Source organism: Ylistrum balloti, unplaced genomic scaffold (genome assembly GCF_031769215.1).
Source record: "Ylistrum balloti isolate Yb309-2 unplaced genomic scaffold, AGI_CSIRO_Ybal_v1 Utg369946, whole genome shotgun sequence".
Lineage (NCBI taxonomy): Eukaryota > Metazoa > Mollusca > Bivalvia > Pectinida > Pectinidae > Ylistrum > Ylistrum balloti.
In genome coordinates, this window is record NW_026782051.1 from 1,286,914 (window position 1) to 1,303,923 (window position 17,010).

At 34.3% G+C, this 17,010-nt stretch overlaps 1 protein-coding gene across 1 annotated transcript; it reads left to right on the plus strand.

Annotated features, from left to right (window-relative positions):
• Window positions 1–6,875: 6,875 nt before the first annotated feature.
• On the plus strand, window positions 6,876–8,231 carry LOC132547327 (alpha-2Db adrenergic receptor-like). Its single transcript, XM_060211091.1, has one exon. It carries the CDS (start codon window positions 6,876–6,878, stop codon window positions 8,229–8,231), a length of 1,356 nt encoding a protein of 451 aa, XP_060067074.1.
• Window positions 8,232–17,010: the final 8,779 nt, after the last annotated feature.

Below are 17,010 nucleotides of genomic sequence, written 5' to 3' on the forward strand. Positions count from 1 at the left end.
TCCACTTGCCATGTATAAATTATAAAACACCACGATACTATTTTCGTGATATTTTGGAGTATTAAGCATAATATCAAAAATTAATATCATAATACAAGATATGTATGATAAATAATTGTAATTGTGACTTTATTAATTACTTTCTGTGACAGGAACTCGGTGATGTTTTGAATTAAATCGTAATTTGTATAACAGCGTTGCGTTATTCGAGTAACGAAACTATTGAGCATATCGTTGGTTTTAATTTTGAACAGTGAATAAACGGCGGATATATGGCATTTAAACTCCCAGATGTTGTCCGTTAGAAATAAGCGTGTTGATTTGGTGATTATAATATTATTGTTTTGATTAAGAAAGAAGTATGATGATAAGTTTATTGTCAGTGCGACCATTATCAATAAAATATTTGGGGAAATTGAATTGATGTTTTCTATTATCTAAGAAAAATGAGATACTATGAAGGTTAATTGTTTGTTTCATTTTAAGTCTGAAAATATCCAAACCAACGATTGAGGAATATGAAGCTATGCATGCATCGCCAACAAATAGAGTAATATTTGGCAGTTGTCATAACAAATAAAGATGGATGTGTTTGATGCTCATTAGTTTGTCTGTTGATTTCGTTGTTTTATACATTGCTTTCATTTGATAACGTCACATCACTGACTTGGATTGACCAAGGTTTGAACGAAGGTTGTCGATGAAGCAGAAGACGCTTACTCTTCTGGAACACTTGATCTTATTATCCTAGTAATTTTCAGGCGTAATTTATTGTTTTGTTAATGTTTTGCCTGAGGTTTGTGGAATTTGAGTTTGAATTATAATTACGTTCCCACTTGTTTGTATTTTCTTGTTGGTTTCATGGTCATCATATAAGATGCGTCAATTTCAACTTAGTTGTATATTGATTTATCTATATGACCCTGCCAATTCTGTAGTCCTTTTAAAAAACATCAATTCCATATGTACTTTATTCGTTTTCATTACATTAAATGGAAATGGTAGCTATGAACAAAAAATAGTGAACAATTTCATGATCCCTTTATACAAGTAGCAACTGACCAAAATATAATAGTTATATATCGTTCGGTCTAGTAATTTGTGTAAACGCATAAATATCGTAATACTTAGAAGATAAACTTACTGGTTTACATTCATATCGTGCATTTTGCCAGCACCTGCAATTTTATCGCATGCTTTATAATTGATAAACTAATTCGACATTAATAGTATAAATGTCTTATTAAAGCTAAACATTTTTAGTAGGCTGAAGGTTAATTACGGAGGCAATTTATGACCCCTGACTGCTGCAACTATGATGATTAATTCAAGTTTTTTTTATGAATCTCATACAGATTAGTGTACTGAGATAGGAAACCTTGACAAGACACGTGAAATGTAATATAACCATTCAATCTATTAAACGTTTTATCACCTATTGTTCGATGTTAATTTTATTTTTCGCAATCCCAAATGTTGACATTAGTTTTATATGGATGACTAGAAACGAAACTTCTTGATCACGATAATTTAATCTTCAGGGTATCGTTGATGTATGTAAGCAATGCTTCCATGCTGATCAGATGCATGGCATGGAAACAGATTGATGTACGTGGTGTTGTCCCTTTATTATTAGTTTTGATCTGATACATTTGTACATGTATCCGTTACATGCAAATATCTGTTGATCTCTGAGTTTCGTGTTATGATGAAAAGTCAACAGAATACCATAGATGATTGACAACAATTGATCCTCCACACTATGAACAGAATAAGATTCATTGAGAGTTAAAACAGTACTATAACGGATACAAAGTATTCCTCAACAATCCTTCGATATTTTGTAAAAAAGATTAAGAAGCTAGGTGATTGAAATTGCCTCCCTCGTATAAACGTACCGTTAACGTTGCTGTTGTGTACGCTGTATCCTGCTTTACCTTGATGAAGACATGATACAACTAGACTTCATTTAATGAAACAATGATATACATTTTTATTAACTTGAAGAATATTTCAACTAAATATAGTTTGCAGAATACAGGTTAATTTGGCATTAGATATGTGACTTTGCAAAGAATTTGATACATGAGAAGCAATAATGTGTATAGCTTTAGAACAGAACTACATGGACACTACAAATACAATGATGAAGACGAAAATATGATATAAAAATCAAACAATTTGTACTAAAATCAGCTTTTAGAATCTTCGAGCCATGACTAACATGCGTCTATTCAGTGTTTCAATCTGATGCCTGTGCTTCGGTAATCATAAAGCTTCACTCTTGTTAGGCTTTGCTGTTTTCAAATACTTTTTACAAATTTGCATTGTGAAAAGAACTCGGGAATTAACAAGAATGAACTTCCAATAGAAAATGCGTGCAAAAATTAATTAGCAAATGAACTGTATCATTAGAATGAAGATATCTCACACAGATATTTTATCTTCAATATTTGGTGTCGAACTCAACTACTTTTGTCGAAATAGTACAACAGGGTTACATGTTCCAAATATACAGTCATGTTTTACACTTTTTATCTCATAAGTCATTATGAATTGGAAATCTTTGTTTTAAAACACGTTTTTTATGTATAAAATGTCAAACGAAGCAATTATCTGTAACCATTTGGTGTTTTAGTGACCAGTCAAATCGTGATCCACGTTAATAAACGTGTCTTGAAAATAGTGTATGATTAAATAAATGCCAGCTATACCGGAAGTTGGTTTGGCTATTCCGGGCGACTTGTGATGTGATCTAGTCCTCTTAAAAATGCAAACAGATATTATAAAATTAGGTCGAAACAAACTTCCATACATCTTTATTACTTGGGTCATAAGATGTAAAACCAGCACACGCATCTAATAAAAGACGTTATTGAAAGGGCAATTAGCGTATCAGGAAAGATTTAGAAGGTGTATCTAAGTGTTCTAAAAGCATTGTCGAACAAGGTGAACGATTTTTCATCACACAACCACATTTTATCTTATGTATTATGTCATTACATGTTAGTAATATGACTTAAATAGCTAGAATATAGAAAAAAATATAATTACCATATTTTAAAATTGTCTTTTAGTGGAAATCTCATCAGTGAGATCTTCATTATCAGGCTATAACTATGTGGTGACATTGTATATACGCCCTTTAATAAGAAATCCTCTGTATATTTTTTTTGTACATCTCTACGTAATCGCCCATATTTTTATGGGAATAAGAGTTAGGTAAATTTTAGACAAACTCGTTGTAAGATTGTTGAACATCTTAATTTGTTATTTCATCATAAAAAACACGAGTAGTATAAAACGTGCTTGCATTTAAACTCATTGATACAATGTCATTGATATAATTATAATCATATTTGGTCCGAATGAGGCATTCAATACAATAATATACAGGTATGAAGGAAAGAAAACAATTAGATATGTAATTTACCAGATCCAGCATTGCGCCGAGGATAGTGTAACGGAACAACACAAGACATATTAATCTTAGAGAGAGAATAACAATCAGATATCATATCAGGTAGTTACTAAAATGTCACGTGGGTGTTCTGATTGGTTAGCTGTAAGGAAGTTCGTATGCTTTCTGTCCTCTGCAATGTTTATGATTATGGAGGACCATCAAGCATGACGTCACGGAACCCTGATTACAAACCACACCACCTGTAGTGTTAAGAAAGATTGCTGTGTCATTTGTTTTCAGTGCGGGCTTGGAAGATGATGTTTTCTAGATGTTTGCTTTGTTGATATGAAAACTAATTGGGTAACATGCTAGACACCGTGGTGTAGATGTTGATACACCCAGATAGGAAATACTGTTGCAAAACATACTATTTGTAAGGGGTTTGTGACGTCCTGGATGTTTGTTAACATTGCAGACAAGAGAGTCCAAGTAAACTCTTTATTCATGTTATGAATGCAGTTATCTTCATTTGCGAAGACCAGTTCAAAGGTGAGTGCTTGTACAAAGAACATGACTGGGAGTCACCAATTTCAATAATTTACGAATTTATCGTTCAATGAGAGTTCGGCTAATAGGATGTATTTTTTTTTAAATGTAGCACCAACACTTAAACCGTTTTAAAGCTGCATAGATAGATGTGTCAAGATAACGATCAACATCATGAACACATAATATACATTGATTTTCCATTAAGGTAGATTAATGAATTACTCTTTATACTAACTTTATAGCTTACTATATGTATTTTTCCTGTGGACTGGTTTAATGGTTTACATTGCTACAATTCATTATTCAGTCTAAGAACCGATTTAGGTAAATGTTGCTACTATTTATATGTTGTTGTTTACTTGCTTAACAGTTTATATTGCGACTATTTGTAATTCATTCTGATTACGGGTTTAATGGTTTAGGTTGCGACTATTTGTAATTCATTCTGATTACGGGTTTAATGGTTTAGGTTGCGACTATTTGTAATTCATTCTGATTACGGGTTTAATGGTTTAGGTTGCGACTATTTGTAATTCAATCTATGTATCATTTTACTGGCTATGTTGCGACTGTTGGTAATTCATTCTGATAACGGTTTAATGGTTTTGGTTGCGACTATTTGTAATTCAATCTATGTATCATTTTACTGGTTATGTTGCGACTGTTGGTAATTCATTCTGATAACGGTTTAATGGTTTAGGTTGCGACTATTTGTAATTCATTCTGATTACGGGTTTAATGGTTTAGGTTGCGACTATTTGTAATTCATTCTGATAACGGTTTAATGGTTTTGGTTGCGACTATTTGTAATTCAATCTATGTATCATTTTACTGGTTATGTTGCGACTGTTGGTAATTCATTCTGATAACGGTTTAATGGTTTAGGTTGCGACTATTTGTAATTCATTCTGATTACGGGTTTAATGGTTTAGGGTGCGACTATTTGTAATTCATTCTGATTACGGGTTTAATGGTTTAGGTTGCGACTATTTGTAATTCAATCTATGTATCATTTTACTGCTTATGTTGCGACTGTTGGTAATTCATTCTGATAACGGTTTAATGGTTTAGGTTGCGACTATTTGTAATTTATTCTGATTACGGGTTTAATGGTTTAGGTTGCGACTATTTGTAATTTAATCTTTGTATCAGTATACTTGTTATGTTGCGACTGTTGGTAATTTATTCTGATTACGGGTTTAATGGTTTAGGTTGCGACTATTTGTAATACAATCTATGTTTCATTTTATTGGCTATTTTGCGACTGTTGTTAATTCATTCTGATAACGGTTTAATGGTTTAGGTTGCGACTATTTGTAATTCATTCTGATTACGGGTTTAATGGTTTAGGTTGCGACTATTTGTAATTCATTCTGATTACGGGTTTAATGTAATTATTCTGGGTTTAATGGTTTTGATTCTGATTACGGGTTTAATGGTTTAGGTTGCGACTATTTGTAATTCAATCTATGGTATGCGACTATTTGTAATTCATTCTGATTACGGGTTTAATGGTTTAGGTTGCGACTATTTGTAATTCATTCTGATTACGGGTTTAATGGTTTAGGTTGCGACTATTTGTAATTTATTCTGTTTACGGCTTTAATGGTTTAGGTTGCGACTATTTGTAATACAATCTATGTTTCATTTTATTGGCTATGTTGCGACTGTTGGTAATTTATTCTGATTACGGGTTAATGGTTTAGGTTGCGACTATTTGTAATTCATTCTGATTACGGGTTTAATGGTTTAGGTTGCGACTATTTGTAATTTATTCTGTTTACGGCTTTAATGGTTTAGGTTGCGACTATTTGTAATTTATTCTGATTACGGGTTTAATGGTTTAGGTTGCGACTATTTGTAATTCATTCTGATTACGGGTTTAATGGTTTAGGTTGCGACTATTTGTAATTCATTCTGATTACGGGTTTAATGGTTTAGGTTGCGACTATTTGTAATTTAATCTTTGTATCAGTTAATGGTTATGTTGCGACTGTTGGTAATTTATTCTGATTACGGGTTAATGGTTTAGGTTGCGACTATTTGTAATTCATTCTGATTACGGGTTTAATGGTTTAGGTTGCGACTATTTGTAATTTAATCTTTGTATCAGTATACTTGTTATGTTGCGACTGTTGGTAATTCATTCTGATTACGGGTTTAATGGTTTAGGTTGCGACTGTTGGTAATTTATTCTGATTACGGGTTAATGGTTTAGGTTGCGACTATTTGTAATTTATTCTGATTACGGGTTTAATGGTTTAGGTTGCGACTATTTGTAATACAATCTATGTTTCATTTTATTGGCTATTTTGCGACTGTTGGTAATTCATTCTGATAACGGTTTTATGGTTTAGGTTCCGACTATTTGTAATTTAATCTATGTATCAGTTAATGGTTATGTTGCGACTGTTAGTAATTCATTCTGATAACGGTTTATTGGGTTTTATTATCAGCTGTTGGTACATTTTAAGTTTGTACATGTCTTGAAGGTTTCAGGTTGAATGCCTTATTTGCAGCTTTTAAAACTTCTTGTAACTTTTAAAGTATGTGAAGCTATCGTTTGCACATTTAAAAGTTTTATACAAAGGTACTGGTTTTGCTTTTTGTAGCTTTAGAATATATGTTACTTTTAAGTTTGTAGACTGCACCGGGATATTTTGTCAAAATTCGCTGTTAATCGCACAATTAATGCCGAATGTATATGTACGCATCTTGTTTTGTTCAATTGTTTCCTGTTCTGCAGTGTCTTGTATTAGACTAACTAGGATGATGACAAAACAAGATGATTGCTTGTGCTAATTCATATTCTAGCTTTGGTAAACAATTTTTAGAGTATAAGCATTTGGGTACGTCTTTGATATTCCATGAAAAAAAAACAACATTTTTGTTTAGTTTGCAGGTGGAGTATAAAGTTATAACCATGGCATCAACCACGAACAATTCAACAAATAGCCACATTCTGTCTTCCGTGTTGGATGACGATACAGAAACCGCAAACATGGGCGTACATCTTGTTGTCGGGCTCACCACGCTGATATCTGTGTTCCTGAACGTACCCGTGATAATCATAATGATAAGTGGAAGGTGTCTTGGGAAAACTATCACCAATATCCATATACTTAGCCTGAGTTTTAGCGACCTGCTCACATGCGTTTCCCTTCTTCCGGTGTACCAGTCCTTCACAGTTCGGCAGATCTCCTATAATGAATGTTGGGTTAGACTTTGTGTTTTCTGCTTTGCAATTGCAGTTTCAATTATTCATTTATGTTTCATCTGTCTTGATAGAATTTGGGCAATCCTGAGAAGTGTTCCAATATCTTTGAAACAAGCCCGAATTCGGTTTTGGATCATTGTATTTGCGTCTTGGTCCACCTCCGGTTTAATCACCATAGCTCCATTCACTGTTTATGGAAAGAATTACAATCTATCACACTGCGCGGTCAAAACACTTTTCTGTAACGGAGCAACCCCATTACTGAAATCATGGTCATTGCTTCTTTTATTCGCAGAGATTTTGATTATCGGTTCGAGTATTTTGATGAGTTTAGTTTTGTATAGATCCATCTATCGGAAGAGAATATCTAGTCACACAGGTTCGAAGAATATTGTGCACCACAGACGCGTATCTGTCAACGAAAACTCGGAAAGAGATGAGAAAACGTCTTCAAATTGTAGGTTGTTTTATGGTAATAGGATCGACAGAGGGTTACAGAGAGAAAGTGTAGGAACCAGGAAGGAGTCTCCACCAAGGATGCATAAAACTGGTGTTAAAGAAGCATGGGGTAAAAAAGTGAAACATGCGGGATATTGTCCTAGTCCGTCTACTTCACAAGAATTTACCCCAGAAGCACAAAGATCTAGAATTCTGGTTGATTCAAAACATAGTACACAATATCATTATCTTAAAAAGGAACGCGATGAATTGCCTCTAAGCGTGCAATATCTAAAGTCGTTGACTGCCGGGACACCCACGCAGCGACAACGGCGCCCCCGAACAACAAAGCACCAGGTAAGGGCAGTAATTACGCTGATCATTCTAGCGGTCATATTGTTCATAACAATGACACCCATGATTGTAGTTGTGGTGTTTATGGAAGGATGGTTTGAGGATTTCGTGCTCTCCAGACAAGTCCGACATATTCTGGTCTATTTGGGATGTTTAAACTCAGCCTTTAATCCTATCATTTATGCCTCCCGCATACCGGAAATTCGTACACGTCTCCTCACTTGGAAGGACAAAATGATGTGTCGATATCATTCCAATGAAAGACATTAATAACATAAAACACTGAAGGTGGTAAGATGGGAAAAACGATGTAAATAAAGAGAAAACATCAGTATTATTTTTCATGAGTTTCTTTGTTACAAAATAAGATTGAGTTAATGTAATCAAAATTGCCGCTACATTCATTTATTTAAACTCTTAATCAGCAACACTTCCCATACAATTCCAACAAGACAGAGTATGTAAGGATACTTATAAATAGTACAGAAATATACTTTGTCAGTACTTCTGCCAATGGTTAGAAGTAATTCTGTCGAAGTTGTTAAATCATCACTTCCATTTCTATCTACCAATTAAACATTTATCAATTTAACATGCCTATCAATTAAACTTATCTCTGCTGGTTTTTGCAAGTTGTGAACTGGGCGCGCAGTTCCGATGCAGATGATGAAGCACTCATTGAATTGATGTCTGAAAGACATGTGTTTTGAATTAGTTCTTTTTCTACTGATGATGGCAAGAGCGAACCTGGCAAGAAATGAATAGAGATGACGAATCTGACACAGATATAGATATAAAAAAAATTATAAAAGATGGACATCTAAAACGATATATCAATTACCTGGAAATCGTATCTGGCTATGTCGTGAAAGCCCCATAATGCTTACCTTGCAGGCCTCGGAAACTCCTTAATGGTTTCCTATTGGCAGTCGTGAGTAGGTGATACAACATCATACCCGTTAGCATCACTTTTTCGCAGCCATGCGATAAAGCATTTTGTCTCTTGTGAACCAAATGCGACAAGGGTATCGATTTCGTTGCTATTCCTAATGTAAGTAGAAGTACCTTACCGTGTAACCAAGCGAAAAACATTGCGTGTTGACATCAATTCTAAAATATAGCTGAATTTTGATAACACCATAAGCATTGTGTCATCTAATTATACATAGTGAAATCTAAAAAGTGTTCGTTCTTTCTGAATAATTACTGTTACTTACTTCCGTTTTTCCAAAATATATATAATATATAAATATGAAAGAGATTTCGGCTTTGTACGTGATATTATGACTGCACTGGCGGCACATGGTTAGACATTTACAGCATGTGGTGTTTCATTGAATATAAGTTGATAATTATGTCATTGTATGAAATTTTATCAAAAACAAGCAGGAGAATAACACCCTTTTAATACGAACGTAGAATCAGATAGAGACCAGCAATGAATTAAATTGCATCATACATTTCCGTACATTTTCAAAGCCTTTCGTTAATAGTTGGACACGAATACTGTTTTTGTTAACTCTTTCCTCTTTAGATGCTTCATGTACAACACTTTTGTTGTCTTGTATACGCCAAGTATAACACTGAATTAAGAGAAAAACCATATGTATCATCAAACTTAGATATGTAATTATTCGAGACGCTGATTCGAATGTGTAAAAATGTGTAACAGTAAAAGTAAAAAGGAAGAAAAATAAAGAAAAAATACATAGTATAATACATATATATATGCCTATAGCAACTAGTATCAAGAGTTTCTACACAACGAACCCTGATAATGATGTATGTAATACTTTGATTTCCAGGTTTGTCTATAAATACAAATACTACAAGAGAGTCGATACAACTAACCACGGTAATGAAGTGTACAACTCTAAATTCATGACTTTTCTGTAGCCACCAAACGAACCCCGATGATAAGGTATATGGTATTTTAATTTCCTGGCTTGTCTTTAGCCATTAATACCAAGACAGTTTCTTCACAACAAACACCCGTAATGATATATATATATATATATAACACATTTTATTATGACATAATACGACAATACAGTTAATATGGAGATGATTGTCAGTTCATTTTGAGATATACATATGGCCGTGAATAGAAAGACAATGACAGGCATAACATGTCTGCTTAAGTTGTTGTATAATCAATTGTAATGAAAATCTTACAAAATTTTTTGACAATGTATTTCGTACCTATTACTCCGACTACAAATAGCATGAGCTGTATAAACACTTCGATAACATAGATAGCAAAACCATACGAGTCTAAACCTTTACATGGGACAGCTAAACAACAATGGGTTCGATGCATTCCCAATCATAGAACGTACAAAAAAGAAGGCAGATACTTTCCCTGGTACCACTGTAATGCTAAGTTAACACTTACACAGACTAATGTATTCATATACTTTTCAAATGCAAGAGAAATAAAAAGTACGCGAAGGACAAATAGAAAACCTATTGTGGAAATGAACCCTTCCTCTTGTTTTGTCAAATGAAATAGTCTACGTAATAGTGCGAGATCATTCCTATGAATGTATTGTCAACAGCGTTATGGAGACAGCACGTTGCACTAACGATCCCAAGCATTACTGATGTTACAGAGTTTGCTATACTCTGACCTTTTCATGGTGAATTCTGTTTTACCCTGGACTTTTTTCTATCGTATTTTATACATTATACAATTTATAATGAAGAAACTGATAAGCAAACCAGGATAGTGAATGGTATCCTGATGCCTGATTCTTATATAGAAATATATCACGCACATTGCTTGTATTATTGGCATATTTATTGCAACGCTTTAAATGTATTTTTCGGTTCGTTCTTTTTATGCTCAAGCAAGAAAAGGGTAACAGCATGAGGCTTTAACTCTTCCGAAATCGAAAACGAAGCTTAATCCAAGAACAAATAGTTGACCTTCTTGTTTCCATACTTTAAGTGCTTCTGCATGTCCACCTGTTCAAAAAATGTTTTCAATCATATTTCAAGCAGTAGTGTTGTTAATAAATAATTATTCAATATAACCGTTGATAAACTTATGAAGAAATTATGAAGGGATAAGTCAATGACGGTTGATCCCATGAGATAGTGATATAATGACAACAAAATGAAATAAGATATTCACCTAAATGTATTTCCTCTACACTATAAAGTATGCATAAACATTATGTATCAATCACTCAAACCAACAAAGTGAATACCGACATGTTAAGAGAATAATTTTTCAAACACAAATTCGAAGAAACGAGGGCAAAATATGAACGAAAGGGTAAAGTAAGATCAAAAGAATTATTTGCACGGAAATTCTTGAAATGTTACCAGGATAAATTGACCATGCATTCCGGTATGGAAAACGTCTTCTTCTTCATCAACGATAACCGCCACGTAAATCTAAGTGTATGATGTCATGTTTCCAAATGAGAACAACATAAACAAGAACGTGACAAGCAGGTAACGAGCATTAAGCAAGTCCAGCTTCCTATCACACAAAGAAAAAAGTTTATTTCTCGGCGAGATCATCATGCCCATCATTAAACTTCCCCATACTTTTAGTCCAAACCCCTACACTCCCCCCACACACACACACACACCTCTCTCTCTCTCTCTCTCTCTCTCTCTCTCTCTCTCTCTCTCTCTCTCTCTCTCTCTCTCTCTCTCTCACACACACACACACACACACACACACACACACACACACACACACACACACACACACACACACACACACACACACACACACACACACACACACACACACACACACACACACACACACACACACACACACACACACACACACACACACACACACACACACACACACACACACACACACACACACACACACACACACACACACACACACACACAAAACACACAACACACACACAAAACACACCAACACACACACACACACACACACATACACACACACACACAACCAACCAACCCCCCACACACAAACCCAACACACACGCGCACACATTGTGTAATTGCATATCAGAAGATAGTTACAATGGAAGAGACAGGCAAAGTCGTTCATACCTCGGGAACTTCCGACACGCTCCGGTGTAGATTCCCTATTGGTCATTGGAGATTTTAATAGTTCACCGATCAGTTCGTCAGTGCATAATAATAAAAAAGTAACTACCGATACGTCAAACAGAATCTCAATTCAAGCACAGAATTCGAAGAGGTATAAATAACTCTGCCTGTTCCGAAAAAGGAAATGCATTCTGCTTCATGGACGACATCCGCTATGTAATTTTGATCGATTCAAGGAAGTAATGTCACTTTCAAAAAAAAAAAAAAAAAAAGAAAACTATCAATTTTACTACATGTAGCTAGAAACAACATCTTTATGACGATAATGAAACAACCCAATAGTCTGCATCACCTTGTATATGTGGAAGCGCTGCATTGTGTGTTCATATATGTGCTATCAACACCTTTCACGAAGATCTTGATATCTGGAACAACCCAATGAACGTCGAAGCAACTCTATAATGTAAACACAGCAGGTTGGGGAAAAAGGAATGTTGTTATCTTAAAATATAAAGTTCACGAAGGAAACATCAATTTGTGAAGAAAATACTTCCAAATCAAAGGAGAAATATTGGGAACGAAATCATAAAAATGATCGGGTTTCTGTTTTATATTATCTTCGTTGAGTTTGTTGGGAAGATCTTCAAACAGACTATTGACATACATATGCTGGACGTTTTTGCTGTTTGCCTTCTGGTTCCCTTCATCTCCAAACAAACCAAAGTTTATATGGCGGATGTCATCGATTAAGCAGACGACGCTTACTCTTCCGGAACACCTGATCTTATTCTTGTGATTTTTCAAATGTCTCTATGTAAATAATATTTTGCTCTAGTTTTATGGAATTCAAACTTTGATTATGAATAGGTTTACATATCAGTATTTTCTTGATTTTTTTTTTAAAATCAGTATGCTAATGGTACAGCTTGTAAGATGGCTGTCCATGGTGGAAGCGGATGATGTAGAGAACTTTGTCATGTCCGAGTTCAAGTTCAGATGGGTATTTACGATTGACATTGTAAATAAATTTGTTGCTTTATAAAAACAGGACATCATTACGACCAGTTTTTATACGATCTTCTATAACGAATTAGTGAAGTGAGCAGCGGTGTTTGATCCCATATACCAATATGCTGTTGGAATTTAAATCACATAGCTCAACGTAGATATTGGCAAGGTAAACAAACGTATTTATCGATGAAGAATGTGAGTTTTTGTTTGGACAATGTACATCGTTTTTATTTCTGATTTCATTTTGCTTCTAGAAATAAGCAGACTTACTAAATTATTTTTCTTGATACTGAAGAGCAGTGCAAAAAAATAACAACCAAATATTCGTTTCAATATTATCATGGTTATCGTGATTTTACCTTAATAAACGTCTGAGAATTCCTTCCCATTCCAGCTTTCACCAATGTGGACACAACTGATGGTAGGGTTTTGTGGTAGTGAAAAAAGCAGGATAGAATATAAACTCAACGTCAATAAAACGGTTGTAAAATCGCCACACATGATATTTTATTTATTCTTACACTACTCGTCGGTGATACATTGAACTTAAAGTACGGAAATTTAGAAGACGAATTATGAAATTTGACCGATGCAAAAGTAAAAATATAGACGGGGTGATTAACTAACTTGTGCATCTTTTGTACAATTTTTGATATTGATAAGTGTAGCCGGACAGAAGTCAATCTCCCAAGTCGAAATTATGATTTTATCAGATAATGTTACACGGACATGTATATCACCCATACATTATAAAATGGGGGTTTGAGTCGGACAAAGAGTGAGCTGTTGTGATCTGTAGGAATGACCAGACTGACTCAGGAAAGTCAGGCGGTAACTTATATACCTATAATTATTGCTACACATGCAGAATTAGGAATACGTGGTACTGTTCGTACTATTGTTGTACTTGTGATACTTACTGTATGTACATGTAGGTAAACATTAGTGACGCAGGTGCGCGAATTTTCTGTCAAAGTTGCTATATATTTCTGAGGACCAGTCCGTTACTTAAAGAAGATTGTTTTCCTGCATTTTTTTTGTGAATATTACTGGGGCGATGAGCAGATACTGTTTTCGCTTTAAAGCCGATGCTATTGGTCTGTCTCTCTGATAATGCAAATAAGCCTTAGATTACTTTAATATTTCGATTGGAACAGTATCTCACAGCAAGTCGCGCCTCGATGCCGAAATCAACAGTTCGGTCGATTTTGCAAAGGGCTTACAATTATTATGACCACAACACACCATGCAAATAGTGTAATACAATTTTCGAGAATTTCTGAATTTCGTATAGTACTTGTATCTGTCAAATTGTATCCATAAATCAGTAACTTTTTAGGTTAAAAGGAGCATCTACATTTTGTGGCCGTGTACGTCCGCAAACTTGAAGAGACCATTCCTTAACGGGTACACGACTGTTGTAACAATATACCTGCTATAACATCCAACCTGTCATAACAGCCCACCTGCTATGATATCTTACCTGCCATAACACCCAACCTGACGGAATATTCCATCCGTCGTAACATCCCCATTGTTGTTCCTACCTGTCGTTACACCCTACCTCTCATAATAGTGTACCTGTCGTTACATCTCCCCTGCCATTACATCTTACTTGTCGTGATATCTTACCCGCCATAATATCCCACTTACAGTAACATCTTAACTGCCATAACACTATTCATGAAATAAACTTTTACTTGTCATTATATATCTTACCTGTCGTAACATCCTACTTGTCATAATCTGGAATTTAACCACGGATGGCTAAGTCAAAGACGAGTGTGTTACCACTACGCCAAACAACCAGTAGTCTAAACATATCTTTATTGCAAACCATTTAGTGAAATGGTGTTAAATTTAAAAAGCAAGACACAAATATTTTCAAATAAGAATACATATTTTTTATTTATTTATTTCTAGAAATAAGATGGTAATGTTTAACAGTTTGATAAACTGCTGAAATCGTAAAATCAATAGACAATTTTATAGTGATTTCTGACAACCAATTAACGATAACTTTTGATTATTACTTTCAAATACTTTTTTCATATTTAATCGTGAGAAATGTGAAATTTCTTGTTGTTCGTTATATCGAGGAATGCTATTTATCACATAATGATGATAAAAAAAGTCAGACAAACGCTTGCATTCCATATTTAAAACCAGGTTTTGTGAAGTTACCATTTTTTTTACACTTCAACGAAGCGGTCCAATTTTTGAAAGGTCTATTGTTCGTGAAAAGAGGAAATGCAGATACTACTGAGTTTTTTCTGGCTGTGTTGAAGTGAACTAAAATCAAAAGGTGGCGTGGGTGGATTAGTAAACAATAACAATTATGCTAAACATTACATGTGAATTTCAACCGATAAACACATTTTATAGCAATATACATATATTATTAGACTTAAGAAATAATATTGAAAATCACAAATACAATGTATAATAACAGTATATCAATCAGATCAACCACATGAAAATGAGATACCATTTTAATGAGAAAGACAAAAATTAGATATGTTTTACAATATGTAATATCAGAGTGAAAGGAAGCAATAAAATTAGCCCTTCATCTTTACCCATCTGACTACCTGTTGGGACGAGAAAACTACTAGCTTTGTTGTTTACGTGGCATACCAGTCGGTAAGCTTTCAATAACTCCTGAATTATTGATACTCAACGCTGCTTGGAAAAAGAAATATATCAAGAAAAACCCCAATTAACCTCTGATGGACACAGATTGCAATCACTCCGAATTGCCAGTCTATGATAGTGCACAGATGATACCTATTGTATCTGTACATGTTATATCGATTAAACCCATATAAATACTTCAATTTGATAACAGATATTTGGAGTTACAGATTATTTATTCATAATATTCAACGGTGGATACCCACTATTAAATAATAAAAGTGTGGTATAAGGAATGTCGAAAAATATAACAATTAAGCTGAAAAAAACACCACTGCCGACTATATTGCCAATCTCCTCCTTCTACCATCTCTTTAAAATGGCGAGGCAGAATAACATAAAGGATATATGTACTTGGGTCACAAAAGCTGGAAGCCATTATGGGTTTCCCTATCAACAGAGATAAGGAAAAATCGATACTATTGAAATAACTTAAAACTCGTTTAATGATATGGTTTAATCAGAATACATCAAAGTAAGCTACACATTACAAGGGCGAAAACATATAAAAAAATATATTCATGTAGATCATGATAAAATACATAAATATTCAAAATTCAAACAGGACATAAATAAGGTATAAAATGCATTACAGAACATTTGAACGTGCGACTTAAAGGAATATTTCCTTTTCAGTATGAAGGTTGAAGCTATTTTGAAAAATATGTAATGTCTTAATCCTTAAGAGGTCATTAAATATGATAGGGTCTTAGTGTGATTCATTGTTGGTGGTAGTACATCTCTCGTTCACAGTACCAAGGGCAATGTTTGTAATTTTCACTAATGACAGCAAAACCGTGTTATAGACGTCCTATTGGTAAATAAACATTGGTGAAGCCGAATATACCAATCTCTCTGTAGATTGTAAAGTTGTTGAAATATCTAATAGATCTCGATATATGTGTGACGGTTACTTTGGAACTAGGTTGCCGTTATCAGTACTAATGCTGGAATTACGTGAGGTCAAGGCTGCTATCGTTTGAGTTTAGTTTGCAAGTTTAAAGTTTTCAAGTTTTCTTTACTTCTCTACGCATATATACATGTGCTACAAGAGGTAATCTAGACAACACATGATGGTCGAATCAATACATCTGTTCTAGTTATAGATATACATTGGTAGTAACAATGCAGTTACGGTATATATATATCGTAATTTCAATTTCAACAATCATTATTGTCAAATTGACAAATGGATTGGGCAGCAGGCATAGCCTATTTAAGCACTCTCCAAACATGTTAACAAACAATGGTACAAACATATTCATAGAAAAGTAGACATTTGAACATA

Excerpts from the sequence above, each read along its gene's own strand:
- LOC132547327 (XM_060211091.1), top strand. The coding sequence starts at position 6,876 with ATGGCATCAACCACGAACAATTCAACAAATAGCCACATTCTGTCTTCC.